Genomic DNA, 21,368 nt, shown 5'->3' on the forward strand with positions numbered 1-21,368 from the left:
ATGGAGTTTGTATATATATTTTCTAGGGAGGGGGAGTTGAGTGTTTTATCATATGTTTTGTCTTCATGGCTGTAATCTGTAACAGTATATTGTCATTTAACTATTTATTAGGGCCAGCAATATATAAGTTGATATACCATGTATCCATCTAGTTATAAGACATTCTTTATCCTTCACTATTGTTTGGTTTTGTTTATTAGGTCATTACATCAAAACAAACCATCCATTTATGCCTGTTTAGTGATTAATAACTTTATTTATATAGCATTTTTAAAAATGGTGGTTGCACAAAGTACTTTATAGTAAAAACGGTGAACTTGTCTGTACTGAGGTTCAGTGAGAACGTTCGCTTTTTATTCTCTGCATTTCTGCCAATCCACTCCTTCGTCGGGGGTTCCTTTGTTGGTCATCTACTTGTTATTTATATATATCTATTATATATAGTGGCTGCCAACATTTCAATCAGATGTTTTATCAGTGGCTTTAATGGCTGGTCAACTACACTTGTGTGGTACAACCACAATGTGTAAAACAATGAAATCCTCACAGCTTTTATATTTCATTTCCAATAGATATTTACAGCTAAGGAACCCGAGGCGTTCTGTGTGGGATTTGCATGTTCTCCCTGTGTGTGTGCATGGGTTTCCCTACAATGGTTTCCACCCACAGTCCCCAAAAGACGCATGCAAGGTCAATTGTCTCTGGGTGTGAATGTGAGTGTTTGCCCTGTGACACACTGTTGATCTGTCCAGGATGTATCCTGCCCTCGCCCCTAGTAAACTAGAATTGGCTCCAGCGGCGCCCTGCGACCCTGAAGAGAATAAATGGTGTAGAAGATGGATGAAACTGAAGCATCGAACTATTTGATGAAACATTGGTATAGTTTAAATTTAAAGGCTGCGGCACGCCTCAAAACAGCTGAGATGAGGTTATATTCACGATTGTGTGAATTTTTCTCCATGCTATATATATATATATTCTATTATAATTTTTAAAAAGTTCAAACTGCTGATGTTGCCCGGTCCAATATGGCGGCGGCGCTGACGTCCGACGCAGCAATGACTTCCTTATCTCTCCCGACACGTGTACGAGGCCTGTTTACCGACAGCGTGATGGTCGCGCGTGGGTGACGTCACACACCCGAACAGCTGATCCGCTCGTCGTCAGCCGCGCGCCGACAGGCACTCCACGAAGCGAGTCGCCGCACGAGTTTCACCTTGTTGCAAACCCCCAGCTGGACGCACGCAAACACACACACCAACACTCGCCCGCGGAGGGACAAACGGCTGCGACACGACGAAAGCGGAGATGCCAAAATACTGTTCGGTGCCAAATTGTCGGAGTGACTCCGGCAGCGGCGCGGAGAAGAGAAGCTTTTACAGGTGAGCCGCGGCTTTAATACAGAAAGTGGTCGCGCGGCTAAAACGCGATGCACGAGGTGTCACCTCAACTGGAGAACTACCTCTCACTGGGATGACTTTAACTTGTTTACTGACTGAGATGAGAACGAGTGACGATCGCAGTCTCGAGACAACCGCGTATATGATGACTTTGTGAGTTTGTTTCTGACCTTTGGACGGCTCTTTATTAAATCAGGAGTCGCTCCCAGTTCACCGTTGTCGTATTTGAAAAGTGTTGCACGACTAATACGTTTGTAAAGTTAATGTTCGAATTGAATATTGAATATTATATTGCGCTATGTAATTGTGTAATTCAGGTAATACATATTTTAGTGATGACGTCTTCATATATCCGAGCTGAGTCATTAAAACTGGACGGACAATTTAATTGTTGTTATTTTTTTAATGTAGTCGGTAAATCACAATAATTTAATAAAAGTTCCTAATGAGACCATTTGAATTGTTTGGGACGAATTGAACAGTTTATCACATTATTAAAAAATTAAAAATTCACTTTTCTGTTCAGGCAGTTTTCTTTGAACTCGATCTGCAATAATAATAATAATAATAATAATAATAATACAAATCTTGAATTAAATTCCAATCAAAGTGGAAACAAAGACAAAATCATTCTTTTTTATGTGCGAGAGGTGCAGCCGGACTAGAACTTGTTCCAAATCAAACAAGAGGTCACATGATCCAGGGAGGCGACCCCGGAAGGGAACGGCCACAACTCAGCACCGCCACACAGTGGCGGTGTGGCGCACTGCTCCATCTGCATCTCAACTGCTGTGTGGCATCCAGAGGTTTAATCAGCTTGCTTAAGGGTCCGCGGTAGCTTTCATTCTCTTGCTGGTCCAGGGATTTGAACCATTGACCTTATAAAGTGACCCTGAAACTATACAAACACACTCTCAATAGATGTTTACTTACAGGTAAGTTATTATGTAACAAGAGCTCGTGGTCAGAATAATAATCTGAGTTTATCCTACATTGTGCCCATTTTATATTCTTTTTTTAAAATTCGATTTTACATTCTACTTCTATTTTTATTGATTTCATTCTTTAATATTTTTGTTTTTGCCGTTGACCAGGACATGTAAAAACGTGAAATGATAAGACAATGAAAATCATTTTGAAATAGGTTCAGTAGTTTGTATTTCACACTTTGGAGGGCACGCATTAGATTTTTCGAGCTTCGGTATAGTGTTGCATTAAGAGTGCTGTAATGAGATCAGTCCTGTTTGGTGTTTACATGTTCAGGGAAGCGACGAACACCCAACATTTACATTAAAGGGTGTTTTGGCCTTAAAAACCGGAGCGGGTCAGGACAGCGATTGACGGTGGAGGGAGACGTGGAGTCTGACGATACGTGCAAAGGGCTTGTCCTGCTTCTTTTTGATGCAGCCACATTCACTTGGAGCCGGTCGGGCGAGGTCCGGGTGATCCTCTCTCGGCTTTTGTCCTTCAAGCTGGAAGTGAAACTTATTTTTACGTGACTTGGGGACAATTGTGGTTGACGCATTTCCATGCAGACTGTGAGTAGGGCTGGGCAAAACAAATCGATTTATCGAATTTGGAGCAAAAAAGAAAGAGAAAGATTTTTTATTGCAATTAAAAATGAAAAAAATTTAATTTGCTTAAACCTGGGTTAAAGCGTGAATCTGTTGAATGACTGATCCTCATTTATTTTTCATTTTGGGATTGTTTATATGCCTTTTAGCTCTGAGGACAATCACAATAATCAAGTTGTGGCCGTTAGAAAACATTCATCTGCAAAGGTTAATGACATAAGCCCAAATCTGATGAGTCGACAGTTTGTTATCTGACACTTTCACTTTTGATAGGTTTTGTTTTCCACATTGACGTTAATGTACCGTGGCTGCTGGGCGTTGCACTGTGACGTCTGGCTTTCCAGCTGGGCCCGAGATCTGACGCCTGTGGTGTTTGCGCTATTCCAGGTTCCCTCTGCAGGAACCGGTCCGGCTGCAGCAGTGGCTGAAGAACATGGGCCGTGAGAACTGGACCCCGTCTCGACACCAGTACATCTGCAATGAACATTTCGCACCGTCTTGCTTCAGAGTGAGGTGGGGGATCCGGTACATTGAGAAGAACGCTGTGCCCACGCTCTTCCAGGAGGCTGAGGTAAAATAAACACTGCTGAAGGCATTCACACATTAGAGATCCAAATCTTTAATGTTATTATTATAATAATAATAATTATTATTATTATGATGACCGCCACCATATCTCCTGCAATTTTGAACCGATTTGAACCACTCAAATATCGAAGCGTGCAGCTTGTTCATTAGATGACTTTGTTGGTATGTACTTGTTATGTCTTCAACCGCAGCCAAAGAATTCACACAGAAGAACTATGAAAAAATGTCCCATACAAAGCGGATGGGAGAGGCACCTCATGGAGATCTCAGCATCTCCATGGCAACCCATACAAAGCGGATGGGAGACGTTTCCTGGGGGTTTGTGGACCCAAAGAATAGAAATAAAGTCCAGTTAAAATTGCGTTAAACTGTCACGGCGCCACTCAACTTATCGGCATGTTCCTGTGACATCGCATTTCAAAGACTTGGTTTGCACGCCGACATCAAAAACTAAGGATTCCGTTTTGCCAGAAAGTTCCATCAGACCCATTTCTGTGAAAAAAAATGATGTCGTCATACCATAAAGTGATGTAAGTTGAGCAGAATTAATGTAATATCTGATACAGCATCTGGGTTTTTAGAAGAGACTGAAAAGAAGCCCCAGATTCTACATGCCTCGTCTCCTCGGGCAGGTCATTCCAAAGTCGAGGGGCCCTGGCGGAGACGCACGGCCACCCTTAGATTTAAGTTTTGACTTTGGGATGACCAGAAGGGATCCACCGTGACGAGCTTCAAAAGTAATCATCAGAATCTTAAAATCAATTCTGAAAGGGAAGCCAGGAGAGGTGTGGCGTGTCGTCGCCTGTTCAAACCAGTAAGAAGCCCGGCTGCTGCGTTTTGGAGAGGTTGGAGGCGATGGAGGAGCTTTTGAAGGGACACCAGGTAGAAGGGAGTTGGGGTCGTCAAGGCGGGTGAAGATGAGGGGACGAAGAAGTTTTTCCAAGTCTGGGCGAGAGAGCGCTGGCTTCATTTTGGAGACCAAGATGGAGGAAACAGGACTGGATCAGCTTTTTGATGGTGGGAGCAAAACTGAGGTCAGGATCGAATAAAATTTCTGGCAATGGGCTTCACGTTGGAGGATACTGGAGCGTGCGTGCGCGTGTGCGTGTGCGTGTGCGTGTGTGTGTGTGTGTGTGTGTGCGCGCACCCCCCCATCTCGCATAACAGTTTTACGTCCTTTGAATACCTTGGTTTTACGATTCCAGCTAAAGTGCCTTCTCTGATTTTAATGATCTATAGACCACCCGAGCCTAATGGTGTTTTAATCCAGGAGTTCCCTTGAGATTTTATCCTTCATTGTGTCCAAGTACGAGGCGTATGAGCGAGGCAAGGTGTTCGGCCTGCCCTGAGGCAACCTCCATGAAGCTGGACAACATGGATACGTATTCGGCACAAAGCTGTCTTGACTTGTATAGTCAGTATTATATATATTTTAATTCTGTTTCCTGGTGTAATTGAGGAAAACGTGACGTTAAAAGAAAAAGATTTTGGACGTTTGATTCATGGGAAAGCTCATTTGCTCTTTGCGAGACCTGAAGTCGGCAGAAGATCTGTTTAGTTTTTTTTTTAACTTTAGTTTTTATTGATTTTCCTCACAAATGTTTCAAAATAGAACCATGTACATGTTACGTGTCACATGCAGTTTTTAAAGACTTGATCCCATTTGGACCTTTATAGGTCCGGCTCTCGATCACATACATCTCATGGATTATTTCCAGCCATTGTTGTTATTCTTAGCATTCACACAAAGCTGGTGTGGTTTTTTTTTTTTGGTTTTTTTTCAAGATTTGTATCTTTTTTTCCAAGAAGCGTCACTGATGCAGATTTCATATGCTGCTTTTGATCACTGGTGTGTGTGTGTCGTCCCCCCCCCCCCCCCCCCCCCCCCCACCAGAAACGGAAAGTGACGGATTGCAGCGAGCAGAACCCGAAGCGGCATCGAAAGGACGAAAGCATGACGGCGTCGGGCGACGAGACCGCGGTGTCCGGTGCCACTGACGCGCAGAGTGCGTTGCACATGCTGCAGCTTTATAACGCCGCCGGGGAGTGCGACTCTTCCCTCCCGGCAGACGTGGACTCTCTGGTGCCGGGGGATGAGCCGGAGGCAGGCGTTCACGTCCCGCTCCCGTTATTCCGGAGAGAGGAGGAGCTAAGTAACGGCGAAGAAGACACAGAGGTCGTCCTGATGTCCGAGTATCCCGCCGCCGAAGGCCAAGAAGAGCTGGTGAATGCGGTCACAGCCGCCATTTTAACTCCGGGCCAGAGGCTGATAATCGGCGAGCCGACAGACGACGCCATGGCCGTCGGCGGGATTGAAGAAGTGTCTTACGCTTCGCTCGGAGAACTGTCGGAAGAAACTCAGATCATCGCCTACTACGAGATGACGCCGGGTGTTTTCCCCGGCGAAGCCGCTACGCAGTTCACCCTCTGTCCAGAGACGGTGCTGTCGTCCGCTCTGAGCTCCAAACCCATCCCGTCCACCTTGCCCATCGTGTCCAAACACGCGGTGCCCTCCCCCGCCTCCTTCATCCTCACCGTGGAGAGGCTGGACGAGCGAGACGGAGACAAGTCGGAGGAGGACGACGACACAGAGCAGCAAGACCAACAGCTGGAGGAACACTGGTCAGTGCTCACGTTTCACGACAGGCGTGCTCCTGTCTATTGTATTGTCACACAGGATTACATCCTTTTTTTTTTTCTTCTTTTTTTTTAACAGTTACCACAAGAACAGTCTGAGTAAGGAGCAGCTGGAGGCGATCGTGAGCGAGCTGCAGAAGAAGGTGAAGGTGCTGCAGCAGCGACACCGCCGCCACGTGGAGAAGCTGGTGGGACTGGAGAACACGGTCGGCCAGCTGAGACAGAACAACCTGCTGAACGAGGAGCGGCTCCAGCTGCTGGAGAGGGTATGTCTTCAGCTTCACATGGATCATTAATGGAGTCTCCATTCAGCGGGAAAGCGTTGAGTTAACAGTCATACCGGCTTTTTCATTGTCCGTCTCTTCCGTCAGGCTTACCTCCAGACCAGTACGACACTGTCAGACGCCGGCGAGACGGTGGCCATCATCTATGAGGAGGACGATGGGGCATATTTGTACACTCAGCTGAACAATATAGAGACAGAGTTGTGAGACTTGAGTGAATGGAATCCCAATCAATTGGGGGATTTTCTTTCTTTTTGCTGTCTTCTGAAAAGTTTCCTGATTTAGTTCTTTCTTTTAGTTTCCTCCAATCAGAACACAATCCTGGATGTATGAATGTGAGTTGGTACATCTGCTGTGAGCTTTATGAATGAAGAACAGACCATGTTGAATGTATTTTCTAAGGTCTTTTCCATCTACTCGGACTTGTAAAAGCATTTCTTGTTCAAGGCGATGACTTGTGTTTTGTTTTGTTTTTTGTCTGTACTGTGAATTCACAAATAAAGATGTCATTGATAAGGCGCTCTTGCTTGTTTTTGTAATGAAAGAAGTAAATGTTACTTTATATTAGGATATAATCTTTTACCCTGAAAATGTTAGTTTGGTTTCAGGAAGTTTCCCTCTCTCTTGTAAGAGCGAAACAAGGCCATTTCCATTGAGCTGCTGGTACTATAGCGCCCACTACTGGGCTAAACCCATATATTGTGCTTAACGAAGGACACCTGTGCTACATATACAGTTAATAAAATTTGACTTCATCCATCTTCCTCACAAGCAGATTTATGAAGAAAATCCTAATTTTGGGGGAAAATATTGGGAATTTAATGATGCTGGCATTCCCTCTTAACACAGGATAAAGTCAGATTTTGATGAACTGCACATGTAGTTTAGTTGCATAGGGGGCACGGGGGAGGGGCTCGCCTTAAATTCTGTCTCCACGTGTCTCTGGATGGCGTTGAGCCGGACTGCACAATTATAGTTAATGGCATTTTAGGAGATATTTCACACCTGCCAACTAAATCGTTACCAAACAATTTCTTCGCCGATGTGTTTGTAAAGGTGTGTAATAGCATGTTTTAAAATGCTGAAAAGTCAACTCCCGTGGGAAACCCTGACAAAAACCTGTTTAAGTTTGGGTGCCAGTCCTGGTCCCTGCAGGGAGGCACCGGGTGAATGCTGTGCAGCTGCAGCCTGATTTGTGGCCGGAAACGCTGTTTCTTATTCTCCCTCTGCTCGGTCCACCTCCTGACTTCACTGCCGTCGACAATGTCTGCCCAGTGAAGATGCCACACTAAGTGCTGGACCCACTCACGGCTGGAGTGAAGGACTATGTGGTTCCCGTGGGCAGTGACTCGTTTTAAAGTGTCCTCGTAAACAGGCAAAGTTTCAAGTTCCTTCATGAGTTGACAGTGCAGTCGTGTGCCCTTGGCGTATTGATGATGGCCTGCGGCGGCAAAGATGTGAAGCATCATGGGAACAATGCAGGACAGATTTTGTTCAGCAAGTCACTCTGTTCTGATGGAGACCTTGATCACGTCTCCTCGTCAAAACATCCCTTATCCATGATGTGGTCGGCTGTCGTAAATCCAGGATAGATCAACTGGATCACACCTGGTAATCCAGAATCTTGCAGGAGTTACCCACTGATCCAAGGTAAAGACTTTTCAACGGGGGAAATCCACCCAACCTTGCAACGATGGGTAGATTTACTTGCTTTATGATATCCTCCGCCTTCAGTTAAAGTGGAAGGTCAAAGGTCATTGTAGGGAACTGGCAGTTCGTTCCTCATGTAGTCACGCACAGTACTTTAAATGTTCACCAGCACGTTGAGGAGCACACGTCACTTTAAGATGACACTATTTGCACAGATGCAGTGATTTCCTGACTATAAGCCGCTACTTTTTTCACACGCTATGAATCCTGCGGCTTATACAATGACACGGCTAATTTATGGATTTTGACGGGTTAGCGGGTTAACATGAGTCGTATATATATATATACTGTATATATATATGAAACAAAGAATGACCAAAGGTTAAACGATGTATAAGCATGGTGCTTGAGGCCAGGCAGTGATCAGCACAGAGTTTTGGTCATTTTTATGGTGAGGCGGTGGCGGGGTGTTGTCAGCAAGTACCGAAAGTAACTAAAAAAGTTACTTGCAATCTAAATTAGTTGCTTTTAAAATGAAGTAATCAGTAAAGTAAGTAAATTACTTTTTAAAGGAGTGACTAGTAATCAGTAATCACATTACCTTTTCAAGGTAACTGTGGCAATATCGCTCATAAGTTACTTAAAAGGCCCAATTGAAAAAAACTAAATAAAAACATTTTTAAGTACTTGAACAGGTTTTTTCAGACTTTCCCACAGGAGCTGGATTTCTACATTTTAAAACACGTTATTACACCGCTTTACAAACATATTGGTGAAGAAAATGATTTGGTTTAGTTGGCTGATTTTCACATGTTTCCCTTGCTACTAAGTGTTTCGCGTCCATCAGAGAGGCAGCGGGTTATTAAGAAGGGATTCCAAATGGAGACCAGAACATCCTCCTGCCTCACAAATGATGAGGTCAAATTAAAACCTCCCTCCTCAAGCAGAGCCTCACTTTGTCCCTTTGTAATGGCAGAGTCTTAAACAGGGCAAGACATCTCTACATTTAAGTATTACTTGTGCAATGAGTCGTCATTCAGAAGTCTTTACGTTCTCCCAGGAGGGGGCGTAGTTTCACCGCATGATCCCACGCGCCTGTGGAGGAGGGAGTCTCACTGATTCCAGGTGCCGGGCAGGGAGACTCTTTGCCCTTCACATTCCCCAGTATCGGTCATGTGGGCAGAATGTGGCCGCAGCCAGCAGAGCATGACCAGGAGCTCACTGAATGGCCTTTTCTTCCTTCAAGCCTCCGTAGCTGAGGGCAGATAAGTGCTGAGATACGGTTTTATTATGGCCTCGGGGGGGGGGGGGTTCACGGCTTACCCACTGCCTTCTTTGTCTCTGACTTTTTAAACAATTATTCAATAATTCTTTTATTTTTTATTTCTTTGTCAAAAACTGTTAATGTACATAATCACTTGTCTCAACAGCTGTTTTATTTTTTAATTTTTTGTAAAAAAAAAAAAAAAAAGCCCTTAAAGTGACATAAGTGAAGTTGTGAAGACTCTCCTGTAGGAGCCATTGATAAAGTTAATAATTAATAAACGTGTCACGTGAGGGTTTTTTTTTTTTACGTGAGTCAGTGGAGCAGCACATTGGAAATTGGTGAATGTCCACTTCTCCCATGATGCTGTGTCACTCCACTGAGGAGGGAGCTGCTCTGCATCCTGTTGTTCTAGAGTTAAAAAATAAAAACAGTTTTACACTTCACGTTTGCACCTAAATAAGAGAAATCATTTTGATTAAAAAAAACTCTCAGAAAGCAGAAAACGCTGAGAATATCTATGGTAGTTTCTGTTATTTGTGGATCATTTTGAAATAAGAAAAATACTTTAACTACTTATAAAAAATGGTATCACTATGGATGTGTGTTGGTATGAATGTACTTATATATAAAACACTGTTGTGCATGGTCCAGTTGCTGCATTATATATCAGACGTAGGTTCGATTTATTTATTTATTTATTTATTTCTGAACATGTACAAAAAAATTGAAAAAAAGAAACAATAGAAACAAATAATAAATATATTAAAAAAAAGGCATTCATCAAAATGTCTCACAATCCAATGCTAAATTAAATTGATGCTCAATAAAGAAAAAACTTATTATCCCACTCATTAATGAAGCTATTGATAAATATACATTAGTACTCGAGGGGTAGGATTAAATATGTTTATACTTCTTCCTACTCTTTTATTTAACAGAGTCACTTTATTCTGTTTATTTTTGAATGACTTAAATTCCTGTCACGCATCTTTATCGCGTGAAGTCCCCAACTGGTTACACCAATCCAGATGAGCTCCAATCTGTAGTTACCGCAATCGTGACCAGATGTCAAGCAGTTTCTTTGGCCTTCGTTTGCAGCCGACATTGATATGTGAGTTTAGAGACAACTGTTGGGAAGTAACGCGATCTCGCCACGTGGGACCTCTCCCATATTTACTGTGAGATGTTCATGAATTTTTCACCTCTCCTCCATCGTCAGGCGTGTCGGCCAGCGAAGCGTGTTTGTCATGGAAAGTCTGGCTACGTGTCTGCTTTGGTCTATTGCGACCTTAAGTAATAATCAACCCCCAGCAGGCTTTTTTAGCCGGGACAACGCAGGACAATCTTTGAGATTCCCCCAGTGCATCCAGCTGAATTACAGAGCGAAGAAGTGTCTCTTCTCCAGAGAGTGAATTTGTATAGATGCCGTCTGTTCCAGTATGCTGGATAGAGATTCACCGGCTCTGTCAACACATCCAGTGATGAGTGGATTTTGATGAGTCGGGAGCTCAAAACAGTGATGTGGCCTGTTTGGAATGACTTCGCTCTTTTTGCGCTCACACTTCTCACCTCTGGCCGTTAACCGATCCCGTGGCTAATTGTTTAGAGCGTGTGTGGTTAAGTTGCCAGTTGGATGTAACGGAGCCGTCGGGATTGAATGTCAGGGTTACTCTTACGAAGCCGGCCTGAACAGGGAACGCACCCTTTGTTTTTAAAAAATGTTCATGCGCTGAGGCGTTTTAAAACAACGACAATGTAAAATATTGTGATAAGTATAAAAAGAATACACATGTGGTACTTTAAACAGTCTTTTTTATTTTTTTATTTTAAAAAAACACTTGAAACACACAAACTTCATTTGGAGGTGAAAACTTTGAATGAACTCGTGCTCGTCGGCTCAGTGCAAACAGCAAAGCACTGAGACTCTCCTGCTACCCAAACCTCTGTTATACTGCGTTAGGCGCCGCGTTGAATACAGTATTTACAGCACGCAATCTTCGTCTGCATCATTTACCGCAGGAAGTCTCCCCTTTTCTGTAGACGTTAGTGTTTTTATAAGTGAAAATTAAGTTCTTTATTACATAAAAATCATTCGGAAACACTTTGTACTGTATAAAAAACAAACGTGATTTGACAATGACAACATTTTAAAACTCATTTGACATGTTGACTTTCATGACATGATTTTCACATAAAAAAAACAGTTGTTTTTTTTATCACAATTGCGCCTTGCATGACTTTTCAGAGAAGAAAAAACCTCCAGTGTAACTTCAAATAAAAAAATGTAAAAAAAACTAAACAAAAAAGAACCTTCTCTGAACAGGGAACTTATTCAAGTCTTTTTCTCAGTACAGTCGTTAGTGTGGAGAGGGTTTTTTTTTTTTTTTGTGTGTGTGTCTTTGACCTTCATTCATACATAGTCTTTCCTCTCTAACGCGGGGCCTCCGGCAGACCGCGGGGCAGAGTAAGCCATCCGTGACGGGTTGTATCTGGTCTCGCGTGGCGGACAGGAGCAGCAGAGCAGCCCGCCGCCGAGAATCAGAAGTGCGGCGGCCGCCCAGCCGATGTACAGCGCGGCTCCGAGCTCCCGCCGCTGAGCGTCGGTGAGTAACGGGTTGTAGAAGTCTCTGATGATGGTGTTGGCGGACCAGGAGACGGGGATGAGCTGCATGACTCCGGACACGATGAAGAACACCCCGGAGATGATCATCACCTTGGCTTTGGACGCCTCGTCCTCGATGCAGTTGGTGCATTTGGCCCCGGCGATGGCGATGAGCACTGCCAGGATGGCCAACAGGATGGAGATGACCGTGAGGGCCCGGGCCGCCTGTAGGTCCTGGGACAGGGCGAGCATTGAGTCGTAGACCTTACACTGCATCTGCCCGGTGCTCTGGACCACGCAGTTCATCCACAGGCCCTCCCAGATGATCTGCGCGGTCACGATGTTGCTGCCAATGAAGGCCGTCACCCTCCACATCGGGAGGGCACACGCCACAATGGCGATAATCCATCCCAAGATGCAGAGGGTAATGCCTATTAACTCCAGTCCTATAGACATACTGAGAAGTCTTCCTCTTCTGCTGCTGAAGGCGAGTCTCACCTGAGCGCGTCTCACATGAAAACGACAGAAAAACTGCAGTCGACCAAGACACTGATTAAGTTTAGTTGTGGCTCTGCACGTGAGTGTGTGGTGTTCCGCTACCTCAGACTTCACCAGTATCCTCTTTATAAGGCCGATCAGGTGGAGGGGAGGAGTCCTTCACAAGGCTGACATCACCACGAGAGGAGGAAGAGGAAGGACCTGGCCACACTCTACTTGAGACTCCCCGCTATCGGCTTACATGGCCTGCTTCAACAATGGACACGGGGTACAAAGAGGCCTTTTTATGGCTGAGAGGCCAAACAGGCATGTGTGTTTGTGACCAGTTCGAATGTGTAGGGAGTTTTACTGTAAAGTTAGAAATATATTGTTCGTTTTTTTTTTGTCAAGATGGCATGCAACAAAAACCTTTCCCCTCCTTGTGTCAGTAATACATTTCTAACACTTTTACTTTTGTTTTGTTTTTAATCCTTCCATTTTTAAAGATACGTTAAACAACTATTCAGAATCGCCACGTTTCACAGAGCCGAATTTCAAATGTAAGACTAATAGAACTGCAGAACTAATGATCCGTTATGAAATAAACAGAACAAGCAACACAGTGACTAAGTTCCTGTCTTAAGAATAAGGTCTTAATGTCTTCACTGTGTCAATGGAACATTTCTAATGTCACCATTCCAAGAAAACACTGACACACGTTTTAAATGGCCAGAATCTGTCCACAACATCTTTATCATTAAATGTGCACAGTTTAATTGGTGTAAAGAAGAAGTGTGTAACCTGCTACTGTGGAACCACATGTGGCTTTTCAGTTCCTCTGTATGGGCTCTGAAGCTTTCTGAAGATTATATGAAGAACAGTTTTCATCCGGTTATTATCTTTTTTTTTTTTTTTTTTTGAAATTGATATTTAAAAAAAGGCAAAAACTGCAAAAAATTGAAAAACAAAAAACAAAATATGTTTTCAAATGAGGATATTTTATGATTAAACGTGTTTTGTGGCTCCAGAAGAATCTTATTTGATGGAAAGTGATAAAAACAGCTGTTTTGAGCCACATTCTTCACTCAGGCGTCTTTGTTTTTTTTGTTTTTTTTGATATGCATGACTAATAACTGAAACATTCCTGACCTCAGTTCCTCGGTGCCAGCCTCCAAACCTTCTAATCACTGCTGAAAAAACTTGCCGAGCTTCAGTGGCCACACTCCGCAGAACAAACTCCCACAAACCAAAGCCAGGCCTGATACTATTTGGAGCTGACGCGACTGTCTTCGGAACGTCCTTGGGTTTCTTTGGGATTGAGACTGTTTTTTCTGAGGAATGCCCCAACCCCCCCACCCACGTACTGACAACACCAGCCCCCCCCCCCCCCCCCCCCGACTCCCGAGTCTCCCTCCCGAACGACATGAAACGGGCCCATTGTTTGCGGTGCAGATAGTGGACCGCGAGGAACCTAACAAGGTTCTTGTTATCACAGAGCTAACAGACATATGGCAGACAGAGAGGTGAAAAGGTGCCGCGACAGGGACTCTGGTGTTGTTGGACTAATGGGGGATGGGGGGGCCGGTTTCTGTGCACCTGCCGATAGAAAAGTCTCACATCTTCCCAGATCCACCTTTAAATAGGTTGTTCAAAATAACAGTATATGCATAACTGGCCAATCCAAACGAACCTGTACCAGGTTTTAATACTGTGTGGAGGAGCAGTGGCATTAAATCCAATTATCAGGGTGCAGTAAAAAAAAAAAAAGAAATGCTCATAAGAAACATCAGGAAACATGTTTCAAATGTATGTGATCATTGTGTGGTATGGAAAAGAAAAAAAAAATGTACCCAAAGTCAAAATAACTTCAAGAAAACAAAGCTTTTATTTAGAACACACAAATGTATTTTATGTGTGGAAAATGCAAATGTTGAGTTTGTAGTTGCACATTGGCACTTGCAAATCGAAAGTTTCCCAAATACAAACCCCCCCCCCGTCAATACAAATAAGTATAAATACATATTCACCTATTCTACATTGTGTTGATCATTTGTATACGTTTACTGTCATGAGGTATAAACTACTGTGCACACCTGTAACACACTCTAAGATGTACTTGTCTTCACAAAGAAAGAAAAAAAACCCACATTTCATCAAAATTTCGGTCAGAAAACAGGATATCAGAGTCAATCATGTCCAGTCGTGTCCATGTCAGTATGAGTTGAGAGGAAACGATTCTTGTGCCAAAACATGTGAAAACAGCAGGTGTGACTTCAGACGTAGTTCCTGCGGTCGTAGCTGCTGGGGGCGACGGACCTGGTCGGGGAGTACATCATCTTTGACGGAGGTCCGAACCTCTTCTCCGGTTGTTTTGGGCAACTGGAGCACAGGATGCTCCCTCCAATGAGAAGAAAGGCAGCTGCGGCCCAGCCCAGGTACAAGGCCGCGCCGATCTCTCTCTTCTGAGCTTCAGGTATGACCGGACTGTAGAACTCCAGAACGATGGAGTGTGCCGACCACGACACGGGAATGAGCTGGGTCAGGGAAGCCAGAATGAAGGCCGCCCCGGCGGCGATCATCACCCGAGCTTTAGCCGCCTCGTCGTCCACGCAGTTGGTGCACTTCGCTCCCATGATGGCCACAAGGACTCCCACGATCCCCACCACGATGGAGATGACCGTGAGGGCTCGCGCAGCCTGGAGGTCGGCGCTCAGAGCCAGCATGGAGTCGTGGATCTTGCACTGCATCTGACCCGTACTCTGGACCACGCAGTTCATCCAGATGCCTTCCCAGGTCGTCTGGGCCGTGACGATGTTCACGCCGATGAACGCCGACACTCTCCACATCGGCAGGGCACAAGACACGATCGCAGAAATCCATCCCAGGATGGCCAGAGACACTCCGAGTATCTCTAATCCCACTGTAGGCATTTTGGCAGCGTGAGGATATCCGTCCTATGTGAGGTGCAGACTGGGCGACGGTGGCCAGGAGGTCTGATAATGCACATAAGCTGCTGGTTCCTTTAGGATAGAAGGTGGAGTCACTGGGTTATTCGAAGGGGGGGAGAGTTTGAACTGTCTTGCTGTCCGACCTCATTTGGAACACCCCCCCCCCCCCCCCCCGCAAATTCAACTTTTCCATGCAAACAGACGCAGCTTAATGATTGAACTCTCAAGGCCCCGGTAGCTCTCCCACCTGTGTGAATGAGGAGGAGGGAGTAAACACAGCGTCTATATCTCTGGGGTCTGGTGTAGTTAAAGGATAACAGATGCGGTAAAGACCAGTGGATGAATGATTGAAAGTGAAAAGCGCGGTCTAATCTCCTGCAGGTGTCTCAGGGTGACTGTATTTGATACCGGAGTCTGTTTTCTTGACAAAACTGGACTGAATGTCGCCTCTTTTCTCGTTTTTGGTTTTGGTTTCACATTGGTTGGGGAATCTTCTTGTTTCCTATTTGGATAAACAGTAATGACAGAAACTTAGCAGAGTAAAGCCATGACAGGAGCGATCAAAAGAGTTTGGGCTGACAATAGTTCCCTGGGAACCAGTAGGAGTATTCCCAGTTTGAGAAGTTTGTATCTTTCCAAGGTATTTGATAAAGCCATCAGGCCGAGTTCTGTAGAATGATTATCTAATCCCATTTACAGTAAAAAGCTGCTTGAAATGGCTTGAACTAGCAGTATGTTTTCATAATGAAAAGTCTTTATGAGGAACCAACTGGCTTATTATACAAACAGTCTAGTTTTCCAGTGACAAAACCTCAAATTGAGGAAAAGTTACAAAAACACCCTCCTCAGCTATAATCGATATTTTAGCCGATTCCAATAACAAATCATTTAAATATATTTGTCAAAATGCAGATGGAATGTCATTTACTAACCTCCTTTTGTTTTATCTTCACTCAGTGATAGTTTAAATCAATTCACATTTTTGAATTAATAATTCATTCATCCATACCCTGCCCTGAACAAAGTACTTTTGTGTCATTTGAAAACACATTTGAATATTTTAGATACTGTTTTCAAATACAGTATGAAAGACTAGAGTCCCTATCCTGAATGTGGCACATCACAGCTTGTCTTTGTTGGCTGTGATTCAGTATTTGTTTTTAATTTGAGCTGATCGGTACCTGCCCTCTAAATACCACATCTCTAAACCATATTGTTGACACCATCAATTGAGTCAAAAAGACAAAAATCGATAATTACACCTATAATGTGTTGTTGCTTCTCAACATATCTACAAAACTAGTGTAACTAAACAAAATGATTTTAATTTTCAGAATGTGTTTTGGGGCAAATTGCGGTTTTGGGGAAAGTTAGTGAAAGTGATTACAGTGATTTAAAAACCAGCTGAGTCACTAACTAGTGACTGAAAATGAGAATCGTCCCTCAGTCAGGACGTCCTAATGATGACTGTCATGTTACCGAGACTGTGGGTCGGCCTGACAACTGATTCACTCAGCTAAAGTTACATTAGTTACTTTGAAGTGGAATGGTTGTGCACACTTGGTATTTGGGTCTCTTTGGGTTAATCAGTCGTTAATGTCGTCGGTTTTATTCCTGCGGTGGTGCAGAACACTAAAAGAAACCGATTTCTAAACTAATGTCAAGGAGAGGAAGTGGCAACAAAAAGTGAGATGAAGTACAGACATGCAGATAACGAGGCAACAGCAGAAAACTCAGAGAAATGTAAGATAACTAGGTCCAATGTGTTGTTTACAGTCTGACACTTTATTTTAACTGTCATGAGTTTGTTCAGGAGGATTGAGGTGTTTTCTCTACAAAGCCAAAACGCAGCTGCTTCATAACTGTTTCCAATTCGGACAAAATAAGACGTAACAAGCTTCCAGGCGCTGCAAGGGATTAAACATGTAAACTTTTGAATAAGGAGTTTCTTGCATGACTTTTTGCATGAGAATAATCTCTGAGAAAATATGTTTCAATGGAAATACACATGGAAAATGGATTGTAAGTACCGCAACATTTTGCAAAAGTTTTGTGTTTTTTGCTTTGCAATTCCCACATGTGTTCTCAGCTTTTAATTTCCCAGGACAACAGAGTCACGGATTAATGAAGCAGTAGAACACACTAACACACACCGTGCAGTGGTCTGACTGTGCACATAAGAGGTGGTTTAATCATTTGTTTTAATTCAAGTTCACCCGTTGAACGGCAGTGTTGAGTAGTGATTAGTACTCTCATCTCAGTTGTTAGTTGTTAGTCTAAGTGTGTTCTACTGCTTCATCATCTCAGCTTCCTCCCACAATCCAAAGACGAGCATATTAAACAAAGTATTGACTCTGAACCACCTGTAGAGGTGTCTGTGTGTGTTTGTGTAAGTGAATGTCTTGTGGCTCATATACTGGTTCATTCCCTGGTTTAGCCCATTTAGAATTACTTCACATTTTTATCCAAACGCAGGTACTTTAATGACGATCACAGTCAGTCTACATGACCACATAAGTTGGAATGTACATCAAGATGTTTGCAGCTTTAGAAGAATATGTAACAAAAGTGAAATACTTAAAAAACCTCAAAATGAGAAGACTATATTCAAAAAGCTGAAAAGAACCAACAGAAACAATGGGGCCTGTGGTGGATTTTAGAGTGCTTTTAGTGGATCTTATAGTACTTTTAGTGGATCTTATAGTACTTTTAGTGGATTTTAGAGTTCTTTTAGTGGCTCTTATAGTACTTTGAGTGAATTTTAGAGTTCTTTTAGTCGATCTTATAGTACTTTTAGTGGTTATTAGAGTGCTTTCAGTGGACTTAAAGTACTGTCAGTGGATTTTAGAGTGCTTTTAGTGGATATTATAGTACTTTTAGTGGATTTTAGAGTGCTTTTAGAAGATCTTAGAGAATTTGTACTATATTTTATAGTTTTTTTTGTGAATTTTATGCATGATGTACAGATCAGATGATACATTTACATTTATCTATCTATCTATCTATCTATCTATCTATCTATCTATCTATCTATCTATCTATCTGTCTGTCTGTCTGTCTGTCTGTCTGTCAACAGTTAAAGTTTGTATGTCATAAACCTTCTACAGGCTGATTTCATTTGTACAGTAAGAACAATAGAATGCTTTATTGAAAAATGTCTCCAAAATGTTCCAGTTAAAAGTAAAAACATCTTTTTGGAGTATTGATCACAGTCGAAGTCTACATGGCTGTGACTGTGAAACTTTAATTTCCTTAGAATTTGTGAACATTATGAAAATGCTGGAAATTTCTGCCTTACATATTTCAGAAAGTACTCTCTTTTTTGCTACTTGTTTGGAAAGTTTCTCTTCCTCTCATCCAGTGTACCTGAAAGCAGGAAAAAAAAAGAAACCCATGTGTGACCATGCACAGTACACATGTATTACAATGTTGAAAAGTAGTACTTGATAGCGTGTGCTAAATCCTCTACAATAATACAGGAGGAAATTTAGACACTATATTTTATAGACTTAACAATACATCATAGGATGTGTGTGATTGGGCCATTTGGCATATTTCTAAGAGTTAAAGGTTTTGAATCAGGATTCCAGAATCTACACAGGATATAATTCACTTTCAGGATAAAAAAAGACGGGAGAAGAAGTAGTAAGAACAGCTTTATTGATTTGATACATGTGGTTCAGAAACTTCAAATCTGTTGCAATCTTTGACAAGTTTTTATTTTGAGTCACACTCTGTGCTATGTGATCACTTTAGCAACTGTTTCATGTTTGCTAATCTGGTTTCAGTCTGTGGGAGTTCGCAAATATCTTGGTTTCTTTTTTTTTCTTCTTTTAACCTTCATGATTCGCTTTAGTAAAGTGAGGAATGTCTCCAGGTATTCTGACCACTTGTTGACTCTTTTAGGTGTTCCAGTGGATATATTGTGGACATTTCTGGCATCGTGACGTTATCAATCTCTACAACAAACCGCTTTTATGCCTTTTTGTTCAATTGAATTTCGCTTTCGTTTGTTTTACTTAAGTTTTCAAAAACACTTTTAATGTTCACACACTCAAGTTACTCCTACTGAGAAGGTAAACAGTTGCTGATCAATAGGCTCTTTGAGTCTCAGTACCTTATAACCCCCCCGCAGGTGGAGACTTTTATCTTTGACTCAGTTTCAGTTTGCAAATGGAGGACGGGCTACAATGGACAGGGAGCAGAAGCTGCTCCTCAGAAACAAGCCCCCCATTGTTTCTGTCCCTGGTCCACATTGTAATAAAATCCCTAATTCTGGCGTATACAACAGAAATGGAGATGCCATGTTCAGCGTCTAATCAAAGAACTCTGTGACGTGACAAGTGCCGTTTTAATGAATCAGTGTTTTCATTTTTATTGATGATTTTTGACAAATCTGGCTCACGACGGCAAGTTCCTTCATTTTACCTCAAGTGAGTTTCAAGCATTTTTCTTTTCTTGAGCCTTACAATTAATGCAAGTGAAGCACGTTGAACAGAAAATGGACAGAAACACAACATGGAACAGGCTTCAGTCACTCTTGCTCTCAGCGAGCGTCCATCTCATCTATCAAATCCATGAATCACAACCTTCACATCGTCTCAGGTCTACACATAGTCTCTCCTGGTGTATCCATTCACCGACGCCGTCTTGACCGCTGAGTAGTCCACTTTCGAGGTCGGAGAGCCGCCGCCTGTCGCTGACCTGGGCGGACAGGAGCAACAGAGAAGAGCTCCCCCTATAATGAGCAGGCATGAGGACGCCCAACCAAAGTACAGAGCGTTACCGAACTCCCTCTTCCCCGTCTCCTCCAGCAGCGGGTCGTAGAAGTCCAGCACGATGACGTGCGCTGTCCAGGACACGGCTATGAGCAGCAGCAGTCCCGCCGCCACGAAGGTCGCCCCCGCCACCACCACCAGACGTGGTTTACTGCTGACGTCCCGGCTGCAGTTGGTGCACTTGGCGCCGGCCACCGCCAGGCCGATACCCACGATGCACAGCACCATGGAGACGATGACCAGAGCCCGGGCCGACTGCAGGTCGGGCGGCAGCCCGAGCATGGAGTCGTGCACCTTGCAGTGCATCTGGCCCGTGCTCTGCACCGAGCAGTTCATCCACAAGCCTTCCCAGATGACCTGCGAGATGACGATGTTCTGGCCGATGTAGGCAGCCACCCGCCACATGGGCAGGCCGCAGGTCACCATCACCCCCAGCCAGCCGGCTACGGCCAGGATGATCCCGAGGACCTCCACGCCTGAGGAGGACATGGTGGGACCCGGGGAGAGCTCTGTCCCGGGGCTCGGTGCGATAGGAGGCCCTCTTTGTCCGCAGGCTCAGCCCTCCGGAGATGAAGGCGATATCGGATCTCTGAGGCGCCAAGACCTGCGTAGGACTTTTAGTGGGGGAGAAAGAGAGAGGGAGAAACAGATTCTACCTTCTTTATACAGCTTAGACGACTGAAGGTGGAGTCAACTTAAGGTGGCATCATGTTTACCTTCAAACTGCACTTACATATTAGCATATATACAAGAATGGCATCAGACTGCAATCAACTGAAACAAGAGTCGCATCCAAAATTCACTGTTGTACACATTGAATTCCTAAATCCTTTCTTAATCTTCAAGTAAAATAGTGACTAAATATAGATTTGTGCTAATCATACATATATTGATTTTACATCCCTTACACTAATTACACACCTAAAATATTTATATATTGCATCTTTGTCAGCATAGTCGTATTCCTTCAAAGATAATTTGGACTTTTAGAAAAGGTATGTATCTCCAATCTGTGTCAACCTTGAAGAAAAATGCTGAATCATCCCCTGAATAAGCTTTTCATTCCTGGAAAAAAAAAAAAGAGTAACAATGACCAGCCTTGTTATTTGTTGGTCAGCCACATAAACCCCCTCACAGAGAAGGAAAAATAACCCACCGGGTCT

At 43.4% G+C, this 21,368-nt stretch overlaps 4 protein-coding genes across 5 annotated transcripts; 1 reads left to right on the plus strand and 3 right to left on the minus strand.

Moving 5' to 3' along the window:
• The first annotated feature begins 1,142 nt into the window (after positions 1–1,142).
• Positions 1,143–7,003, plus strand: LOC308107059 (THAP domain-containing protein 5-like). 2 transcript variants are annotated; one of them, XM_080459168.1, is made up of 5 exons: positions 1,143–1,382; positions 3,362–3,545; positions 5,457–6,184; positions 6,279–6,465; positions 6,571–7,003. In XM_080459168.1, the coding sequence occupies exons 1-5, from the start codon at positions 1,309–1,311 to the stop codon at positions 6,688–6,690; spliced, it is 1,293 nt and encodes a 430-aa protein (XP_080315294.1). In that variant the 5' UTR covers positions 1,143–1,308; the 3' UTR covers positions 6,691–7,003. The 2 variants fall into 2 exon arrangements, with proteins under 2 accessions (XP_080315294.1, XP_080315293.1); XM_080459167.1 differs by lacking the exon at positions 1,143–1,382 and adding an exon at positions 1,404–1,553.
• Positions 7,004–11,810: 4,807 nt separating this feature from the next.
• Positions 11,811–12,458, minus strand: LOC308107147 (claudin-3-like; the record flags this gene model as incomplete). Its single annotated transcript, XM_080459293.1, has 1 exon — positions 11,811–12,458. One exon carries the CDS (start codon positions 12,456–12,458, stop codon positions 11,811–11,813), a length of 648 nt encoding a protein of 215 aa, XP_080315419.1.
• A 2,194-nt stretch (positions 12,459–14,652) lies between these two features.
• Positions 14,653–15,409, minus strand: LOC308107146 (claudin-4-like; the record flags this gene model as incomplete). Its single annotated transcript, XM_080459292.1, has 1 exon — positions 14,653–15,409. One exon carries the CDS (start codon positions 15,407–15,409, stop codon positions 14,753–14,755), a length of 657 nt encoding a protein of 218 aa, XP_080315418.1. The 3' UTR covers positions 14,653–14,752.
• Positions 15,410–20,034: 4,625 nt separating this feature from the next.
• LOC308107145 (claudin-9) lies at positions 20,035–20,694 on the minus strand (the record flags this gene model as incomplete). The annotated part of the gene is made up of 1 exon (XM_080459291.1): positions 20,035–20,694. One exon carries the CDS (start codon positions 20,692–20,694, stop codon positions 20,035–20,037), a length of 660 nt encoding a protein of 219 aa, XP_080315417.1.
• Positions 20,695–21,368: the final 674 nt, after the last annotated feature.

Source organism: Lipophrys pholis (genome assembly GCF_963383615.2).
Source record: "Lipophrys pholis genome assembly, chromosome: 3".
In the NCBI taxonomy this organism is placed as follows: Eukaryota; Metazoa; Chordata; class Actinopteri; order Blenniiformes; family Blenniidae; genus Lipophrys; species Lipophrys pholis.